This window comes from Oncorhynchus clarkii, chromosome 21 (assembly GCF_045791955.1).
Source record: "Oncorhynchus clarkii lewisi isolate Uvic-CL-2024 chromosome 21, UVic_Ocla_1.0, whole genome shotgun sequence".
In the NCBI taxonomy this organism is placed as follows: Eukaryota; Metazoa; Chordata; class Actinopteri; order Salmoniformes; family Salmonidae; genus Oncorhynchus; species Oncorhynchus clarkii.
In genome coordinates this window covers 29,406,664-29,428,538 of record NC_092167.1, presented here as the reverse complement: position 1 = coordinate 29,428,538, position 21,875 = coordinate 29,406,664, and the positions used below count along the sequence as shown (strand labels likewise).

General features: G+C 41.9%; 1 protein-coding gene across 1 annotated transcript in view; it reads left to right on the top strand.

The window, feature by feature from the left end:
* Positions 1 to 15,524: 15,524 nt before the first annotated feature.
* The window catches only part of LOC139378839 (tudor domain containing 7 b), a 29,749-nt gene continuing 23,398 nt past the window's right edge, over positions 15,525 to 21,875 (top strand). The window contains exons 1-3 of the mRNA XM_071121379.1: positions 15,525 to 15,685; positions 17,206 to 17,418; positions 17,806 to 17,950. Of these exons, the coding sequence (XP_070977480.1) occupies positions 17,206 to 17,418; positions 17,806 to 17,950 (358 nt within the window). The 5' untranslated portion in view covers positions 15,525 to 15,685. The remainder of the gene's footprint in view (positions 15,686 to 17,205; positions 17,419 to 17,805; positions 17,951 to 21,875) is intronic.

Here is a 21,875-nt window from a genome sequence, read left to right as displayed (position 1 = left end):
GACTAGTAACCGAAAGCTTGCGAGATTGAATCTCCAAGCTGACAAGGTTCTGCCCCTGAACGAAGCTTACATTCTTGTTAATCTAACTGCACTGTCCAATTTACAGTAGCTATTACACTGAAATAATACCATGCTATTGTTTGAGGAGAGTGCACAATTTTGAACATGAAAAGTTATTAATAAACAAATTAGGCACATTTGGTTAGTCTTGATACAACATTTTGAACAGCAATACAATGCTTCATTGGATCAGTCTTAAACTTTGCACACACCTTGACGCTATCTAGTGGCCAACATCTAAATGGCACCTGGGCTGGAATAATACTTTATGGCCTTTCTCTTGCATTTCAAAGATGATGGTACAAAAAAATACAAAATAACGTTTTTTTTTATTTTTTATTATCTTTTACCAGATCTATTGTGTTATAATCTACTACATTCCTTTCACATTTCCATAAACTTCAAAGTGTTTCCTTTCACAGGGCCTATCCTTGCTTCAGGGCCTGAGCTACAGGCAGTTAGATTTGGGAATGTCATTTTAGGCGAATGTTTTTTAAAAAGGGGCTAATCCTTATGAGGTTTTAATGTTCGAGACATGTTAAATGAGAACTTTGCAAGAACATTCATGTCCATCATTCATGTCCAGTTTTCTGTGGGTTAGGAGAATAGTCCATCAACGTCCCAGCCAAACATACACAAAACATGGATGCCTTGTTCTCAGAACATAAGATATTAATGTTCTAGACGCATTTTATAGGAATGTTTCAAAAAACATTTGTGTTCCAGAAAAAACTAAGCTATATGGAATTATTTTAAGAATGTCATATCGAGGATCATTTTGCTATTTGATTATGAATTTTCAGACCCCTTAGAGCTTCAGAAAATGTATTTGCATTTTTGTACAATCTGGGCATTACATACTAAAGGGCACTCTTTGGCATTTCCTGTATGATCGATGAGGATCTCCATGTTGGAAATGTACGATTCCTTACTAGACGTACGCATGTGTTATTAAATTAGGCCGACTGCCTCAGTTTGTCCCCCAAGGCCCGGTCTTCCGGGAAGTCATTGAATAAAGTCTCTTAGACATTTGGTTTCCGCATTATAAAATGTTAAATTTTGGGACATTTTTTACCAGATAATTCAATCAAATTGTGACTGGCTGCTTATGGCAAATGGACAAAACATCACCAAATGGACATGGCCGTTTCTCGTAAACGGAAAAGACTTGGAAGACGAAACTGGGTGAGCACAGGTTTGGCCAAATGTATTTTTAGCCCAGAAACAAGATGGCATCGAGGCCTCAACGCTCTTTGAGTTAATGCCCATTTTCTGTGATTAAAGGTCGACATTTGTAATACAGAGCTAATTCGACCACTTCACGTCAAAGTACATAAACCTACGGTGTAAGGAAAAATAGAACCAGCCATTTATCTATCGTAATTTAGGTGAAATTGTACAGCGTCCATTTGATGATGGTTAAGGCGAATCCGTTAAGGCGGGTTTCGGAGCTTTATGTGATTTCTGTGATTTTCTGTGAGGGCTTACAGACGCACAGAGCCTGCAATAGTTACCTGCGTTCGAACCATCAAAGAAACGTCAGACCGCGCCTCCCAGGTGGCGCAGTGGTCTAGGACACTGCATCGCAGCGCTAGCTGTGCCACCAGAGACTCTGGGTTCGTGCCCAGGCTCTGTCGCAGCCAGCCACAACTGGGAGGTCTGTGGGGCAACACACAATTGGCCTAGCGTCATCAGGGTTAGGGAGGGTTTGGCCGGTAGGGATATCCTTGTCTCATCGCGCACACCAGTGACTCCTGTGGCGGGCCGGGCGCAGTGCGCGCTAAACAAGGTCGCCAGGTGCACAGTGTTTCCTCAGACACATTGGTGCGGCTGGCTTCCGGGTTGGATGCGCGCTGTGTTAAGAAGCAGTGCGGCTTGGTTGGGTTGTGTTTCGGAGGACGCATGACTTTCGACCTTCGTCTCTCCCGAGCCCGTACGGGAGTTGTAGTGATGAGACAAGATAGTAACTACTAATAATTGGATACTACGAAATTGGGGAGAAAAAGGGGGTAAAATTCAAATAAAATAAATCAATTTAAAAAAAGAATGTTGCTCTAGACGGTTCTCAGGCCAAGAAACAGCCTCGTCCATTTGCAATAACTTCAATTCATTTTATACGCCGCGAAAGTTCTTGTCTAAAGTTCTTGTCTGATAGCTCTTCCAGGGACCCCGTAGCAATGCCCGGAAAAAGTTAATTTTCAGCACTAATTAAGGTCGCTGCTTGGTCACCGAATTACCTATCAAGCCGGGATTCGGGGTCGACTCAGCTAGGCCTAGACATAATGTCAGAACTGGACCCGCAGCTAGAACATAACTACGTGTTTTACGTTTTTTTGAATGGTTTTGACAGAAGGCGCTGTGAATTTTGGGCCGGCTCTGAAATATGTGATAATTGGCTTCTAACGAGTTGGACAAAGTGGGTTTGGTGTCTGTACGTCAACTCATCAAAAAAAAGAAACATCCTCTCACTATCAACTGCATTTATTTTCAGCAAACTTAACATGTGTAAATATTTGTATGAACATAACAAGATTCAACAACTGAGACATAAACTGAACAAATTCCACAGACATGTGACTAACAGAAATGGAATAATGTGTCCCCGAACAAAAGTAACAGTCAGTATCTGGTGTGGCCACCAGCTGCATTAAGTACTGCAGTGCATTTCCTCCTCATGGATTGCACCAGATTTGCCAGTTCATGCTGTGAGATGTTAACCCAATCTTCCACCAAGGCACCTGCAAGTTCCCGAAAATTTCTGGGGGGAATGGCACTAGCCGGCACCCTCCAATCCCAGATGTGTTCAATGGGATTGAGATCCGGGCTCTTCGCTGGCCATGGCAGAACACTGACATTCCTGTCTTGCAGGAAATCACGCACAGAACGAGCAGTATGGCTGGTGGCTTTGTCATGCTGGAGGGTCATGTCAGGGTGAGCCTGCAGGAAGGGCACCACATGAGGGCGTCTTCCATGTAATGCACAGCATTGAGATTGCATGCAATGACAACAAGCTCAGTCCGATGATGCTGTGACACACCGCCCCAGACCACAACGGACCCTCCACCTCTAAATCGATCCCACTCCAGAGTACAGGCCTCGGTGTAACGGTGTAACGCTCATTCCTTCAACGATAAACGCGAATCCGACCATCACCCCTGGTGAGACAAAACCGCGACTCATCAGTGAAGAGCACTTTTTGGTCCAGCGATGGGTTGGGTGGGTTTGTGCCCATAGGCGACGTTGTTACCGGTGATGTCTGGTGAGGACCTGCCTTACAACAGGCCTACAAGCCCTCAGTCCAGCCTCTCACAGCCTATTGCGGATAGTCTGAGCAATGATGAAGAGATTATGTGTTCCTGGTGTAACTCGTGCAGTTGTTGTTGCCATCCTGTACCTGTCCCGCAGGTGTGATGTTCAGATGTACCGATCCTGTGCAGGTGTTGTTACACGTGGTCTGTCAATGCGAGGACGATCAGCTGTCCGTCCCATCTCCCTGTAGCGCTGTCTTAGGTGTCTCACAGTACGGACATTGCAATTTATTGCCCTGGCCACACCTGCAGTCCTCATGCCTCCTTGCAGCATGCCTTAGGCACGTTTACACAGATGAGCAGGGACCCTGGGCATCTTTCTTTTGGTGTTTTTCAGAGTCAGTAGAAAGGCCTCTTTAGTGTCCTAAGTTTTCATAACTGTGACCTTAATTGCCTACCGTCTGTAAGCTGTTAGTGTCTTAATGACCGTTCCACAGGTGCGTGTTCATTAATTGTTTATGGTTCATTGAACAACCATGGGAAACAGTGTTTAAACCTTTTACAATGAAGATCTGTGAAGTTATTTGGATTTTTACAAATTAACTTTGAAAGACAGGGTCCTGAAAAAGGGATGTTTTCTTTGCTGAGTTTATAAATTTGGTGTCATTATGATATCTCATTGACTGATGGCTAACTTGATGGCAGTATAATATATTGGCATGGTACATTTGGACAGTGTACATTTCCAATGTATTTAATGAGGGATTTACCATCACCAAATGGACAGGCTGAAATCAACACCAACGAGCAGGACATTGCACCAACGTGACATTGCATCTCATTGCACCAACGAGCAATGGAGCGGAACCACAATCACTGCTCGGCCATCTCGAATCCAACGAGCCAGTCAATTTGGCATTAGAGCATGTCCAATTCATGATGGTAAATGCCCATTGTAATACATTGCAAATGGACAGCTGTGCACCTGGTAATTGAACGGGTTACCAGGAGCGATTTTTAATATGGCTCTAAATGACTTCAGGGGGGTGCTAGGGGTCCATGGCCGGGTAGGGCGCACCCCCCACCCGGGTCCTGCCAATTGGGGATACCCCTGGTCATTTTGGATGTTTTTCCATTACTCTCATTGCACCACCAAGCGATGGAGAGGAACCACTATCACTATTCGTCCATCCTGAGTTCAACGAGTCAGTCAATTGGGCATTTCTGCAGTATATTAGAGCATGTCCAATTCAGGATGGTAAATGCCCATTGTAAGACATTGCAAATTGACAGTGGACAATTGTACATAAAGTGTCTGTCCTATATCTGAGAGCGATAAGAAAGATCAGGAAATATATATATATATTTTTTTACATGTATTTGTACTGCTTATTTCTGGCACTAAACAGTCTCAATATATAGTGTACTACCATTTATTTTCATACTGATACCAGGGGACTTTCAGACGAATCTGTGTGAGCCTGTGTGAGTCCTAGAGCAAAACAACCAACATGTACGTGTTGGTAAGAGTCTCTCCTCTTTTATGGATAGCCATGTGCGCGCTCCAACACTCAGACATAATTTACTAACAAAGCATGTGTTTAGTGAGTCCATCAGATCAGGCAGTAGGGATGACCAGGGATGTTCTCTTAATAAGTGTGTGATTTTGGCTGTTTTCTTGTCCTACTAAGCATACAAAATGTAACTTTTGGGTGTCAGGGAAAAGTTATGGAGTAAAAAGTATAATTTTCTTTAGGAATGTAGTGAAGTTAAAGTATGTTGTCACAAAATAGTAAAGTACAGATACTGACAAAAACTACTTAAGTAGTACTTTCAAGTATTTTTAATGAAGTACTTTACACCCCTGTCTAAGGGAGTATTTATATGCCAACTCATCCCTTCTGTCTCTCACTTGCTGTTTTGCAGCAACAGTCTTCAAATGACCTTCCACCTCCCAACCACCACCAACCTTCCACCTCCCCACCACCACCAACTAAAGGACCATCTTCAGATCCCTGTTCTCCCAGCGGGGGAGTGTTTCGATGCCAGCTGCCCAGCAGAGTGCAACATGTCATCAGCATCTGGCTCTGAGGAGCATTCCTCTGAGACGAGGCCTACCCCAAACTATTCAATTAAATTCCATGTTGCATTCTGTCTTTGTTGTCATTCAGTTAAGCCTGTACTCGATTTAACTATGTACTGTATGTTTGGTGGGACATTGATGGAATATTCTCCTAACCCTCAGAAAACTGGACACATTAATGTTCTTGCAAGGTCCCATTAAATGCGTCTAGTACATTAACATTCTTTTTTCTGAGAACATTGTAAACAGGTTCTATATAAGTTCTGTTTGACATTAAGGGAATGTTCTAACTTTAACACCAAACCATGCTAAAAAAGGTTCTCACTAACATAGATAGAATGTTCCCCTAACTAACGGAAAACTGGACACTCAAACATTAGAGGAACATTACGGGTAAGATTACAAAAACGTTCTCTCTCCCTAGAATTGCTAGCTGGGAAGTTGAGGACCAATGAAATCAGATACCCAACCTCTCACAAGGATTGTGTCATCATCACCTTTATTTGAGGAAGACTACTGATTCAATATTTCATTCATCAAATGTTTTTTGTGTGTTTTATGTCAAAGGGATACTTCAGGATATTGGCAATCAAATCCTTTATCTACTTCCCCAGAGTCAGATGAACTCATGGATACCATTCTTATGTCTCTGCATCCAGTATGAAGAAAGTTATAGCACAATGACTGGAAGTCTGTGGTATCAACTAGCATGCTAGCAGTTACCATAGACTTCCAATCATTGCACAATGACATTGTGCAGAGACATAAAAATGGTATCCACAAGTTCATCTGACTCTGGGGAAGTACATAAAGGGCTTCATTGCCAAAATCCTGAAGTATCCCTTTAAAATACCTATCACATTACACATTTAGTAATGTCAGCATTTGCTTTCCAAACTGTACATTTTTAATTTGATTGTATTTTGAAATTTGCAAAAGGCAAACTGACTGCCGCAACCAACCATAGACACATAGGCCTAATCCATCAATTGCAGTTTGCAATCAAGTCAAGACTGGCAGCCATTCTTCAGTCAAATTGCCAGGGTTAGGGGTTCCAAACCCCTTCTATGGATTCTATGTATTATGGCCACGACGCAACAAGAGTGAAAGGAGTGGCAAAAAGTGGTCAAAGCACATCAAAGACTGCATTAACAATTGCAGAGGCGTCATCCCCATTGGGGGCACAGGGGCACGTGCCCCCTCAGATTTATTCTGTTAAAAATATTTAATAAATATTCAGCATATTTTTGGTTGATGTCTCTCTGTAATACTTCTAGCCACCTAGACATTTTATGAAGTTAGCCATTTCAGCCTATCAATCAAGTTAGAGTAGCTACATTGTCAAACTATTTTAGCTGGCATGCCTGTGGCAAGGTTGGTAGACTAGAAAAGCAAGCAATAACCAGATGTACTGAATAAGACTCACATTCCTTTCAATCTTTTACACTGTTTTTAGCAGCAATGCAGAGAAGCATATTTAGTTTCTTTAAAAAAAGAACCACCCGTGCAAAATTATCCAACCCCCCAGCCATCCTCACACACTTTGTGCCCCCCCCCCCCCCTCACTTTTGGAGTGAATGACACCCCAGACAAACTCAAATAAAGATGGCACTTCTAAAAGCCTATTTCACACCAGCCTGCTGAATTTGCAAAATAACCTTTCTTTCATTTTGATTACGGTACAAATTAAAATGTGGCACTGACTCGCACATGGGTTGATGTTTCAGCATTGTCTCAATGAAGAACTTAGCGTTCAACTAGCCATATGCGACATGCACATGCAGTTACAAGCCTGCTAGAGCCGCAGACAGACGAGCAATATCCACCATTGCCGTACGGAAGATGCCTGGAATGTGAAGCTAGCTAGCTTTATAAAAGCCTGAGTAGATCTAGCTTGCTTTGTAGAATACCACTATGGACATGATATCACATAATGTAAACATAAAAAACAAGTAGACCTACATTCTAATCCCACACACCTGCTGGATGGATAACTATGTGCACGTGATAAATCCACGGTGGACTACCAGAGACGGAAGAGGAAGTGAGACATCTCACTTGCTCCTTTTTTTCTGGTTCATAATGGTCAAATAATAATAATCACAGTAGTAATAATCACAGTAGTTGTAGCAACTTTTTATACATTTCTTTCAAAACAAGTTTGTCTACTTTAGAAGGTGGGCATTAATTAATTAAAACCCAATTTCAGAAACAAAACTGATTCAAATATTTGTAGTGGTTTGCCGCACATATGATCAATAGATTCTAATAGTAAATGTCTATAAAAAAAATGGGATTGACTTTTGCCCATTCTGATTAAATTGCATATGTTGACTAACGGGTCACCATTAATTACTCAGATGCAAAAGATGTTCAGAGCATTTTATTAAATTAATTGGTAGGCTATCTCAGATTGGCACCCGGCACAGACCCGGCCACTCCTCAGACCCTTTCCTCTCTAGGTTTCTTCCTAGGTACCTGACTTTCTAGGGGGGTTTTCCAAGCCACCATGCTTCTACATCTGCATTGCTTGCTCTTTGGGGTTTTAAGCTGGGTTAATGTATAAGCACTTTGTGACAACTGCTGATGTAAAAAGCACTTTATAAATACATTTGCTTGATGGATTGCATTTGACTGTTGGCTGTTAAAAGGTGATGAACCTTGAATGTTAGCGTGACTGTAATTTGTAAAGGTCTGACAGGCTTTTTGGAGTTAGAGGTGACTAGCATATTTAAATGGCATCCAGTATACTATTACACTTTCATAGGGCTTCAACCTCAGGATAACACTCTGGAGATAACATTAGATACCATTTATTGAATTAAATCAAATTGACAAATAGAAATTCAATTGGAGCTCTCGTATATCCTCCCAACTCACTTGGCATGAGAGGACTTTAACTTTAACATGCATTCCAGTCCAATAATTATCTAACCATCTGGTTCTGGAGAGATTCCAGTCAGGAAGGAGCAGAGCGCAGCAGCACAGAACTATGTGAGAAATGTGTGGGAGAAAAAAGAGAAAGACTGAGTGTAGGTAGCTCAGCTGTAGTGCAACTTGACCCTATGCAGTGTAGCCCAATCCTTCCATCTGAAGTACTAACTGAAGCGTTCCACTGAAGATATTCAATGTTGAGCTCTCAGCTCTCTATAAGAAATAGAGAGACAGAAACTGCGAGAAATAGCCTACAATGTCGCAACCAGTGACAGAGAGTAGTGTTTTGCTAAGTGTTTTTTTTCTCTCACTCAAAGACAGTTGTAGCATAGGCCTACCGATGAAGAAAACCAAAGTAGACCTAGATGGAATAAATCACCTATAATAAATCCTTCACCGCATTTACATGCACACCAATATTCCGCTATTAATCGGGATACTCATGTATTCTGTTTTTAAGTTGACGCATAATCATCATATCCCGTTTACAATAACCCGAATAAGCTCCTATCCCAGTTTTGAGAAACTCAAATAAGATGCTGATCTTAGACTGGATACTGTGGCATGTCAACATCTTATCCCATTTACTGTTGTTTTTTCACGCAGACTTTGCAGTCTCAGTTTTGCATAAAATGGGGAACAGTAAAAGCTGCCAGCCTTTTGGGGGCCCTAAGTGAGATTTGGTTGAGGGCCCCCCCTCTTGGCGACGGAGAGATAAATGTATGTTGTAAAGTTCATTTCCTGCTATTCTGAACATTTTGCCATGGGTGGAGAGAGAATCTAGCAATTTTATAGCACAATTTCATACAATTCTACTAATTTTACCATGTGGGAGAGAGCCATTTTGGCAATTTTAAAGATAATTTCATGCAATTCTACCAATTTTGCCATGGGGTGGAGAGACATTTTAGCAGTTTTAAAGCTAATTTCCTGCCGTTCTAGATAACTGGCTAGCCTAACTTACCAATCTAAAAATGTAGTCAGTGACTGACAAAACAAAGAGAAAAACTGCTGATGCACAACCAGATGTCAAACTTGCACCTGTATTCTTCTATTCTATTCTAACTCTCAACAGTAAAAACAAATGTCTGGGTTGGGGGGCCCCTAGTGGCTGGGGGACCACACATCCCTGATTGCTTATCCCTGATAGTTGGAATAGTAACTGAAGCCTATTATAATATTAAAGATGCAGTCCAGGATCTTAAGCACAAGAAATTCAAATTCAGATTGAATTCGTAGCATTTCTTACAAATTGCCCCCCCCCCCCCCCCCAAAAAAAAAAAATACTATCAGAAACATGTTGGGATAGCTTTCACAGTTTTTTATTTCCTTAAAACTGGTCAACAAACGGATGTCATTTGAAAATCTCCCTGATCCCAAAATGTATTGATGTCAACTATATTGTTGATGATGCATTCATTGTATCAATTTATTACATTATTCTGGTGAGCAAGGCTATATTTAGTATTCTAGAGCATCAAGGAATGACAGAAGAGAAGCTGCATGTATCTAATTATAGACAAATTTACTAACAAATTTCCTACCAAATGTTGGTAATTATATGCAGAAAAATCTCTTTTTTTTAAGTGTTTTTTTTACCCTATTTAAATTGCTTTTAATATAAAATCAAATTATGAATATTCCATAGTAATTTAAAGGGGGTAGATCAGCTTTAATATTGCTGATAGATTGATAGAAGCCACCAATGTAATTGTTTGCACAATTTCCAATCCCTCATGTTTGTTGCGGTATATACTGTATATGTTCCTTCTATATTATTTTCCCCTAACCCTACCACCCCTCCAGTAATTAGAGTAAACTAATGGACAAAAATACTTAGGCTTCTACTTTCAGTTTATACATACATACTATATACATTTGACAGTATATTTTACATTAGTTATCTTTTCTATTGTCTTAGTTTCTACAGATTGTAAATGTTAAAAAATTGCTAAGAGTATTATTTTATTATTGAGCGATTGACTATGATATTTCAAATCTCCCAGAAGTGCAATTTGCAGAGTTAGCTTCGAGTAAATACTTGAAAATTCTTCAGCCATTCCTGAACCTGTGAACAAAAACAAGCTACATACACTGTAGGCATGTATCGGCTGTTGGTGGAAGAAGGTGAGGACCAAGGTGCAGGGTGGTATGTGTTCATGATTTTTATTAACTCAACACTGAAATACAAAATAATGTGAATATATATATATATATATATATTTTTTTAAACAGTCCTGTAAGGTGCAGAAAACACTAAACAGAAAATAACTACCCACAAGACACAGGTGGGATTAGGTTACCTAAGTATGGTTCTCAATCAGAGACAACGATAGACAGCTGCCTCTGATTGAGAACCACACCTGGCCAAAAACACAGAAATAGAAAACATAGCACACAAAAACATAGAATGCCCACCCCAACTCACGCCCCCAAAATAGAGACATTAAAAAGGATCTCTAAGGTCAGGGCGTGACAAGGCAGTACCAAAACAAGTTATCTATTGATTCTGTATGTTCGCAGCAAAATCTGCAGAGATGGGATGGTTGTATCCCTCATATATACAATACCAGTCAAGAGTTTGGACACACCTACTCATTCAAGGGTTTTTCTTTAATTTTACTAGTTTCTACATTGTAGAATAATAGAGAAGACATCAAAATTATGAAATCATACATATGGAATCATATAGTAAGCAAAACAGTTTTAAACAAATCAAAACATATTTTATATTTTACATTCTTCAAAAAGCCACCCTTTGTTTGATGATAGCTTTGCACACTCTTCGCATTCTCTCAACCAGCTACACTTGGAATGCTTTTCCAACAGTCTTCAAGGAGTTCCAACATAAACTGAGCACTTGTTGGCTGCTTTTCCTTCACCCTGCGGTCCAACTCATCCCAAACCATCTCAATTGGGTTGTGGTCAGGTTATTGTGGATGCCAGGTCATCTGATGCAGCACCATCACTCTCCTTCTTGAGCAGATAGCCCTTATACAGCCTAGATGTGTGCTGGGTCATTGTCCTGTTGAAAAACGAATGATAGTCCCACTAAGTGCAAACCAGATAGGATGGCGTATCGCTGCAGAATGCTTTGGTAGCCATGCTGGTTAAATGTGCCCTAAATTCTAAATACATCACCGACAATGTCACCAGTAAAGCACCCCCACACCCCACACCAGCTCGGGGTCGCCACCAATGGAACCCGGGGGTGCGTAGCCAACTCGTCGAGCTTCCATGCCCTAGCTGGCTCGAGAGGTTTCCTTGCCACGTTTGGTTCGGATGGTGCCCATCCCACGTCGTGCCTCAGCCGGATTGTCAGTTCTTATTCGCCCAGCCCTGCATCACGCACTCCTTCCATCCATTACGCACACCTGCCTTCCCTCGTCACGCGCATCAGCGATATTGGACTCACCTGGACTCACTCATCACTTGTTATTACCTCCACCTATATTTGTCAGTTCCCCAGTTCTGTTCCCCGCTTCTGCATTGATTGTCTTTTGTTTGTGTTACCTGTTTGCTGACGCTGTTCCTGTCTCGTTCCATGTCCCTTATTTATTAAATGTTTTACTCCCCGTACCTGCTTCGCCTCTCCAGCGTCATTCCATGTGACATGATTAGGATGAATAATATCTGACAGTACCTTTTTAATTCTATACACTATGACATTTGCTAGAATTTTGGCATCACAACACTGGAGTGTAAGCGGCGTCCAATTTTTTAGTTGGACTGGATCTTTATAGTTACCACCTGGGTCCTGTTTCAGCAATAGTGAAATCGGACCTTCTTGCTGAGTATCTGATATTCTACCATTTTTATAGAAGTAGTTAAAACATGATAATAATGGTCCTTTGAGTACATCAAACAATATTTGAAATACCTCAACTGGTATGCCATCAAGCCCTGGCGTTTTTCCGGACTTGAAGGCTTTAATTGCATCTAGAAGTTCCTCCTCTGTAGGTCTTTCTGTACAGCTGTTACACTATTAATAAATAAATAAAATCCTTCAATTAACTTCAAAAGACTGAAATTAAAACATATGCTTAAAATACTTTGCCTCCTTTTTCAAAATATTGTTTGTTGAATCCTGGATGACTGTCATTTGTACATTATTTTTAGTAGCATTTCTATGTTGACGATAAAACAATTATTTGGTGTATTTTTACTCATATCCCATACAGTTCGCTTTATTTTTAATATTATATTACGCTTGATCTTTCTTGAATAAGTTCCTCCATTTTGTCACGCCCTGACCTAAGTTATCTTTGTTTTCTTTATTATTTTGGTTTGGTCAGGGTGTGACAAGGGTGGTATGTGTGTTTTTGTTATGTCTAGGGTTTTTTGTATATCTATGGGGTTTTGTTATGTCTCGGTAAATGTAGGTCTATGGTGGCCTGAATTGGTTCCCAATCAGAGACAGCTGTTTATCGTTGTGCAGTTTTGTTACACAAGTTTTAAGGGAGTGTGCAAATGGCATGCTGACTGCAGGAATATCCACCAGAGCTGTTCTCAGAGAATGTACTGTTCATTTCTCTACAATAAGTTGTTTTAGAGGATTTGGCAGTACGTACTACCTGCCTCACAACCCCAGACCACGTGTAACCACGCTAGCCCACGACATCCACATGCGGCTTCTTCATCTGCAGAATCGTCTGAGACCAGCCACCTGGACAGCTGTTGAAACTGTGGGTTTGCACAACCAAAGGATTTCTGCACAAACTGTCAGAAACCATCTCATGGAAGCTCATCTGCTTGCCCGTCATCCTCACCAAGATCTTGATCTGACTGCAGTTCAGCGTCGTAACCAACTTCAGTGGGCAAATTCTCACTTTCGGTGGCCACTGGCACACTGGAGAAGTGTGCTCTTCATGGTTGAATCCAAGTTTCAACTGTACCGGGCAGATGGTAGACAGTGTGTATGGTTATGGTATGGGCAGGCATAAGCTATGGACAATGAACACAATAGCATTTTATTGGTAGGAATTTGAATGCACAGAGATATAGTGACGAGATACTGAGGCCCATTGTTGTGCCATTCATCCGCCACCATCACCTCATGTTTCAGCATGATAATGCACGGCACCATGTCGTTGAAGATCTGAACACAATTCCTGGAAGCTGAAAATGACCCAGTTCTTCAATGGCCTGCATACTCACATGGCACTCATTGAGCATGTTAGGGATGCTCTGGATCGACGTGTACGACAGCACGTTCCAGTTCCCACCAATATCCAGCAACTTTTCACAGCCATTTAAGAGGAGTGAGACAACATTTCACAGACCACAATCGACAGCCTGATCAACTCTATGAGATGGAGATGTGTCGTATTGTATGAGGCAAATGTGGTTACATCAGATAGTGTCTGTTTTTTAAATCCATGTGTAACTGATGTGAAATGGCTAGCTAGTCAGCGGTGGTGCGTGCTAATAGCGTTTCAATCGGTGAAGTCACTTGCTCTGAGACCTTGAAGAAGTGGTTCCCCTTGCTCTGCAAGGTGTCAGCTTCGTGGGTGTCAGTTGTCTATGTGTGCAGAGGATCCCTGGTTCGAGTCCGGGTAGGGGCGAGGGGATGGATGAAAGTTTAAACTGTTACAGACGCCCTTTTCTTTTTTTAAGGGATCTGTGATAAACAGATGCATATCTGTATTCCCAGTCATGTGAAATCCATGGATTAGGGCCTAATGAATTCATTTCAATTGACTGATTTCTTTATATGAACAGTAACTCAGTAAAATCTTTGAAATTGTGGCATGTTGCGTTTATATTTTTTCTTCAGTGTAAAATGGACAATAACAAAGATGATCTATTATATTGACAAGATGGTCGACTGACTGCTCTAACAATGGAAAAGGTCCGCAAAAGACGCACTGGAGGAGGCGCGATCAGGTGGGAATATTTTAGCCAATGAGAGGACGCGTGTGAACAACAGGCACAACTCCGATATAAAATAGTTTTTCTCAAAGTTTCATATCACTACACTCATAACAACCTAAGCATTATGAAACTTCTAGATCAAATAAGCCTCACCTTTCAACATAGCAATTCACTTTTACCTTGAGCAAATTCTACACTCATTGCCCCCGATACAAAAACTCCTCACTTGTTAACACTTATTTTCTCACTGACAGATTTTGGGCAGAGCCGACCCTCTCGCTTAGCCTCTACGCTAGCTTGAGATTCCCCCCCCAAAAAACGCCACTTGAATACATCTATGACCAGAAGTGTCTTTTTCGTAGCTGGTTAGGGTCATTTACAGAGCAGGTTAGGTAAATTAAGGTAGCAGGTTAGGAGAATTAAGTTAAGGTCAGGAAAGGAGTTAGACTTAAGGTTAGTGAAAATGCTCTCCTAACCTGCTACGAAAAGTCACTTCCAGTTGTAGCATATTTTTAGGGAAATCCACACTAGCTTCGCCCTCATGCGGGTGCTAGTAAACTAGCAAGAATGCTAGGTAGCTTATGGCTACTAGGTATCAACAGCCAATCCAGTAGGGGCTGGCAGGTATAGTGAGCTTCGATTGGTCAATGGTGCCGCAATATTGTTGAGTACTTGCATTCATTTCAACTTTCCCCAATTTAGGTCCCGCCGTGATGATGGTCTTGCGCCCATGCTTGCACTGCCCAATGGTCCCCGCCCACTTCGTTTTCTCCCGCCCCGCCCACTTCACTTTCCCCCATTGAAAATGAATGGCTTCCGATGTTTCATGGTTGTCACTATCTTCCATAGCCACAAAGTCATAAACCCTGCCCATTACTACAATTTATTAACCTAACAACCATAGCCCTAACCTTAACCACACTGCAAACCTTATGCCTAACCCTAAGACTAAAAAGCTATATTTTTGTAGCCAATTTTGACTATGGCTTTGGAATCTGACTTTGTGGCTATGGAAGCTTGTGGAGACCATGTTTCATCGCCCCCTGTGCAAAGCTGCGAAATTGGCCAAACACATTAAGTTAGCCAAACACATTAAGTTAGCCAAACACATCACGGATGAGGCATAATTCACTTCTGTTTAATTTAAATAACAACATTAAACCCTTGTTTAGCATGATCTGGTCCAATTGTGGCATCTTTGCCATTTTTTTTAATCCGTTTGCATCAGTTTCAATGGGGAACTTTTATTTTGAATGCAAACTGCCGATCCCACACACATTGCTCACGCTAATGTTGTTCACGACACACACGTGGCTACACCAACCACAAACCGGAATACTGGGAGACGCTTGGCTTGGTTCGAGCGCAGCGTTGAGTGAGAGAGGGGATAGCTCGGAATAGTCAGGGCTAAACTTTCAGGGAGTGTGACGAGCAGGTCGTGAATAAATTAAACGGGTCACCATCCCCCGTATTCATTCCCAGCAAGGTAAGAGTTTAGTGAATGTGTGATTATTGAATTATTTCACAAACATTGGATAGATGAACGATTTCAGTTTGATATTAGCCTATTTGTTGGTGGTGAACGCTTTGGATAAGCGCTCTTTGAGTGCCCCCAAGTAGTGACATGAGTACGGAACTCGATAGAGCGCAACGTCGCTTGACATGACACTTGGGGCTTGTTGCTGTTGGTGACAGTTGCAAATGCACATTTAGAATTTAGATTATATTTGACAGCCAAATTTATCCCAAGAAATCCTTTGCTTTTTCGGTTTTTAATGTCCCCGCATAGAGCGCCAACTTTATCCAATTCTCCGTTGGCATGGAGGGTATGGATGTGACATATTACGTCACCACTTGTTCTCTATTCTCTGTGGAGAGGAAATCCTGTGAAGAGAGTGGCACGAGACGCGTTCACTGACCTATTATAAACAATTTATCACGTTGACATATTTTGTTATTCATCCACAATTTATTTTGTATTTAGACCCACTTCTTAAGTCATCGGTATTTACAAAAAGTCGAGAGAGAGCGCAAAAGAAAGTTGCTGGAGAAAATTGAGGGCGTGCCTTTCTTTGCCAAATTCGAGAACTGTCTGTGTCTTATATCCAATCAAATAATTGAAAATAAACACCAAATCCTTTTGCGATAAAACGACTCTACAAAACGACTCTGTTTGAAGCTAAATCAAACTGCATGCACTGCAAATTCCAGATTGGGGCGTTGTGCAGTGTGCTGAAGTTAAACACGAAACTGAATGCCCTCGATTACAGTGAAATGTAATAGTGAAACGTAATTTGACCATCATGAGAGAAAGTCAACATGTTGACTGCAGTAACTAGTTAAGCAAATACCTTATTATTATTATTATTATTATAAGTTGCTTTCAATATAGAGACTGCTTTCTATGTTTACCTGATATTAGTTTACAATGTGGGGCTATGATTTTAGTTTTGAACATGATTCTGTTATCGGCTACAAAAGTTGTATTTAGGCAGATACTAATTGTATCATAAACATCTATTATTATATATTTTTGTTTTAAATTGGTCAGTGTCAGATATTGAACTTAGTTGATGTTTATACTGAGGTTAAACTTTTACAAACTGGAGGGCCCGGTGCCAGTCTGTTTCAACAAAAACAGACTGGAACCCACCAGAGAAACTCTAGATCCTGCGTTTTTCTCAGATCAGTGATGAGAAACCTGTTTGACAAGGCACCCCTGACCCAATGGACCAATCCTTTTTAATACAACAAATCTGTATTGTCCCCAAAGACAGGTTCAGAAACATAGCCCTACAACTATAGCTTTGTTACCATAGCAACTATTACCATGTTATTTCCACTTTGTTATAATGTAAAGTGCTACCAACCAGTTTGCCAGGCCTCTTCCCTCTTGGCCTCTATCCCTCCTTTGAAAAATAGGTATTTTGACTTCATTGGGACGACCAGGTAAAATAAAATAGAAATGGTCATATATAAAATGTCCTTGTTTTGTGTTCTATCTAGATGGCAGACGTAGAGCTGGTGAAGAAGATGTTACGGGAGGTGCTGACGGCCAATAAGAGCGGACCCGGGGTGTCTTTGTCCCGCCTCCAGTCTGAATACAAGGATCTGACTGGTGAACAGATCCCTCATAAGCAGCTGGGTCATGGCAACCTGGACGCTCTGCTGCACAGCATGCCCAGCGTGGTCCGCATGGAGCGCAACCGCTCTGGGGAGGTGAGGAGAGAGTGTGTATATATACACACACACACATACACACACCAACAGAGAGATGTATGGATGAGCAGACAGACGGACACACACACACACACACACACACAAACTGAGACACTAAGAGCGGGGTACCACCGGGTACATACACTCTTTAGCTCACACCAGCTGGATGCTAATCGTTCAGAATCATTGACTTTTGAAAACGTCATTTTCCAGCCAGCCAGCCACTGGATAAAATGAACAGTTCAAGCGTTCTAATTATCCCCTAATTACCAGTTCAAAGGTCAATGCAGACTGATAATGTAGCTATTAGCTAACTGTTGTTTGTGTGTGTGTGTGTGTGTGTGTGTGTGTGTGTGGGGGGGGGGGGGTTCTCTCTTCCCTCTCCAGATGGTGTATTTCGCCTCAGTCTCTGGTGAGACTGCCCACGTCGCCAAGCTGGTGGCTCGCCAGCGTACCTCGAAGAAGACTGGACGACCCCAAATGGTCAACTGTCAGATGAGAGTGAAGCCTGCCGCCCCTCTCGTCCTCAACGGTAGGGTGTGTGTGTGTGTGGGGGGGTCTGACTGCCTAAATCCATCTTCTTTTTCCATAACCATTAGACTTGTAGACCTATAGAATGGCAAATTGGGTCTTATCTGAGTAGAGGAGGCTGTCACTGAATGCCTTTTATTGTATTAGCTGAGAGGGGAAATTCAAGTGTTTCAAAACTAAGATTTCACCTCATACTGATTCCATGGAATGCCACCTTTTGGATCAAAACTGGGGAACATTCAGTTAACTTATCAAATTACACAGACACTTGAGCTTGTTTTTAGAATACGCCTGAACTCAATGCCCTACATGAGTTTGCAATGGGACAATGATGTGGGACAATGTATGTACTTGATGTACAATTCTAAGTTGACAGGTTGAAAGATAATTTATAGATATTTATAGATATTTTGGGCCAGTCCAAAGGTACTAAGGTACTAAGAACTAAAGCCTCGTACAAGACCAGACGCTGTACCGACACATATAGAGTTTATTTCCAAAATGCTATATCCACCAATTTTTCACATTTGTGTTTTTTTTTAATCAGAAATGATTACTTATGGTTACATTAATGTATGTGTAAAATACTATTCTCAGATTTTTAATTCATAGATTTTAGATGTGTTACGAAAATGTTTTTTTTGTTGCTAAATGCTATATATCCATTGTTGAGCTGGAATGGAATGTCCATATCCTGTATGTTTGACTGTGATATGTGGTTGTCTCACCTAGCTATTTTAAGATGAATGCACTAACTGTAAATCTCTCTGGATTAGAGCATCTGCTAAATGACAAAAAATGTCAAATGAAGATGTTTTACATACAGATCTCATATTTTAGGTTTTATTTTAATGTATAATTTGTGAAGTTCTTTATTACAAATGTAGTTATTTGTTATATTTGACTGTAAAACCTAGCATTACTACTTGTTTCTCTGAGAGTGAGGCGGATTTTTAGCATTTTGCAAAAAAAAACCATGATTATTTGTTGCTCTGAAACCATTAAGTGATAGATTTTAAACAAATACAGTGGGGCAAAAAAGTATTTAGTCAGCCACCAATTGTGCAAGTTCTCCCACTTAAAAAGATGAGAGAGGCCTGTAATTTTCATCATAGCTACACTTCAACTATGACAGAGAAAATGAGAAAAACAAATCCAGAAAATCACATTGTAGGATTTTTAATGAATTTATTTGCAAATTATGGTGGAAAATAAGTATTTGGTCACCTACAAACAAGCAAGATTTCTGGCTCTCACAGACCTGTACCTTTGTCTTTAAGAGGCTCCTCTGTCCTCTACTCGTTACCTGTATTAATGGCCCCTGTTTTAACTTGTTATCAGTATAAAAGACACCTGTCCACAACCTCAAACAGTCACACTCCAAACTCCACTATGGCCAAGACCAAAGAGCTGTCAAAAGACACCAGAAACAAAATTGTAGACCTGCACCAGGCTGGGAAGACTAAATCTGCAATAGGTAAGCAGCTTGGTTTGAAGAAATCAACCGTGGGAGCAATTATTAGGAAATGGAAGACATACATACATCTGGGGCTCCACGCAAGATCTCACCCCGTGGAGTCAAAATGATCACAAGAACGGTGAGCAAAAATCCCAGAACCACACGGGGTGACCTAGTGAATGACCTGCAGAGAGCTGGGACCAAAGTAACAAAGCCTACCATCAGTAACACACTACGCCGCCAGGGACTCAAATGCTGCAGTGCTAGACGTGTCCCCCTGCTTAAGCCAGTACATGTCCAGGCCCGTCTGAAGTTTGCTAGAGAGCATTTGGATGATCCAGAAGAAGATTGGGAGAATGTCATATGGTCAGATGAAACCAAAATATAACTTTTTGGTAAAAACTCAACTCGTTGTGTATGGAGGACAAAGAATGCTGAGTTGCATCCAAAGAACACCATACCTACTGTGAAGCATGGGGGTGGAAACATCATGCTTTGGGGCTGTTTTTCTGCAAAGGGACCAGGACGACTGATCCGTGTAAAGAAAATAATGAATGGGGCCATGTATCGTGAGATTTTGAGTGAAAACCTCCTTCCATCAGCAAGAGCATTGAAGATGAAACGTGGCTGGGTCTTTCAGCATGACAATGATCCCAAACAAACCGCCCGGGCAACGAAGGAGTGGCTTCGTAAGAAGCATTTCAAGGTCCTGGAGTGGCCTAGCCAGTCTCCAGATCTCAACCCAATAGAAAATCTTTGGAGGGAGTTGAAAGTCCGTGTTGCCCAGCAACAGCCCCAAAACATCACTGCTCTAGAGGAGATCTGCATGGAGGAATGGGCCAAAATACCAGCAACAGTGTGTGAAAACCTTGTGAAGACTTACAGAAAACGTTTGACCTCTGTCATTGCCAACAAAGGGTATATGACAAAGTATTGAGATAAACTTTTGTTATTGACCAAATACTTATTGTCCACCATAATTTGCAAATAAATTCATAAAAAATCCTGCAATGTGATTTTCTGGATTTATTTTCTCATTTTGTCTGTCATAGTTGAAGTGTACCTATGATGAAAATTACAGGTCTCTCTCATCTTTTTAAGTGGGAGAAATGAAAAACTAAATACTTTTTTGCCCCACTGTACGTGTCTGTCATTGAACAACCCCATTCCATGATTTGAGAGTGAAAAAACACACCTCTTTCAAAATTTCTTTATACAATAAAAGCTCATTTACAAACATTTCAGAAAATGGATATATCAAATTCAAATCAAATTTATTTATATAGCCCTGTCACGCACTGACCTTAGAGATCCTTTTAATGTCTCTATTTTGGTTTGGTCAGGGCATGAGTTGGGGTGGGCATTCTATGTTTTTGTGTTCTGTTTTCTATTTCTTTGTGTTTGGCCGGGTGTGGTTCTCAATCAGAGGCAGCTGTCTATCGTTGTCTCTGATTGAGAACCATACTTAGGTAGCCTTTTCCCACCTGTGTTTTGTGGGTAGTTGTTTTCTGTTTTTGTGTCTGCACCAGACAGAACTGTTTTGGTCATTCTTTTTGTTGTTCAGTTCAAATAAAAAATATGTACACGTACCACGCTGCACCTTGGTCCTCATCTTCTTCCACCAACAGCTGTTACAGAACTACCCACCACCAACGGACCAAGCAGCGTGGTGAAAAGGAGGAATGGACATGGGAGGACATCTTGAACGGCACGGGATCCTACACATGGGTGGAGATCCTGTCTGGAAGGGATCGCCTCCCATGGGAACAGGTGGAGGCAGCCAGGAGAGCGGAGGAAGCAGGAAAAGGGAACCAGAGATACGAGGGAACACGGCTGGCAAGGAAGCCCGAGAGGCAGCCCCCCCCCCCCAAACAACATTTGGGGGGCACACGGGCAGTGTGAGTCAGGAGTCAGACATGAGTCAACTCCCCGTGCTTACCGTAAGGAGCCAAGCATGGAACCAGAGCCGGTCAGGGCGAAATTGGAGGTGAGCGACGGAAGCAAGGCAGAGACAGTGAAGAAGTTGATGGGGAGATTGGAGGAGAGAGTAATGAGGGAGTTGCTGTGTTGGTGCATGAGGCACGACATCCGCCCGATGGAGCGTGTCCTGGATTTGATGTCACCTGAGTCAGCTCTCCATACTCGTCCTGAGGTGCGTGCTAGCCGTCTGGTAAAGACTGTGCCAGCCTCACACACCAGGCCTCCTGTGCGCCTCCCCAGCCCTGCATGTCTTGTGCCAGCTTGGCGCTACAGATCTCCAGTACGCGTTCTGAGCCCGGTGCGCTACATTCCAGCTCCCCGCATCTGCCGGGCTAGGGTGAGGATCAAGCCAGGACGGATGGTGCCAGCCCTGCTCTCCAGACCTCCAGTGCGTCTCCTCTGGCCAGGATATCCTGCGCCGGCTCTAAGCACGGTTTCCCCAGTTTGCCAGGAGAACCCAGTGAGGCCTGCTCCAGCTCCCAGCATG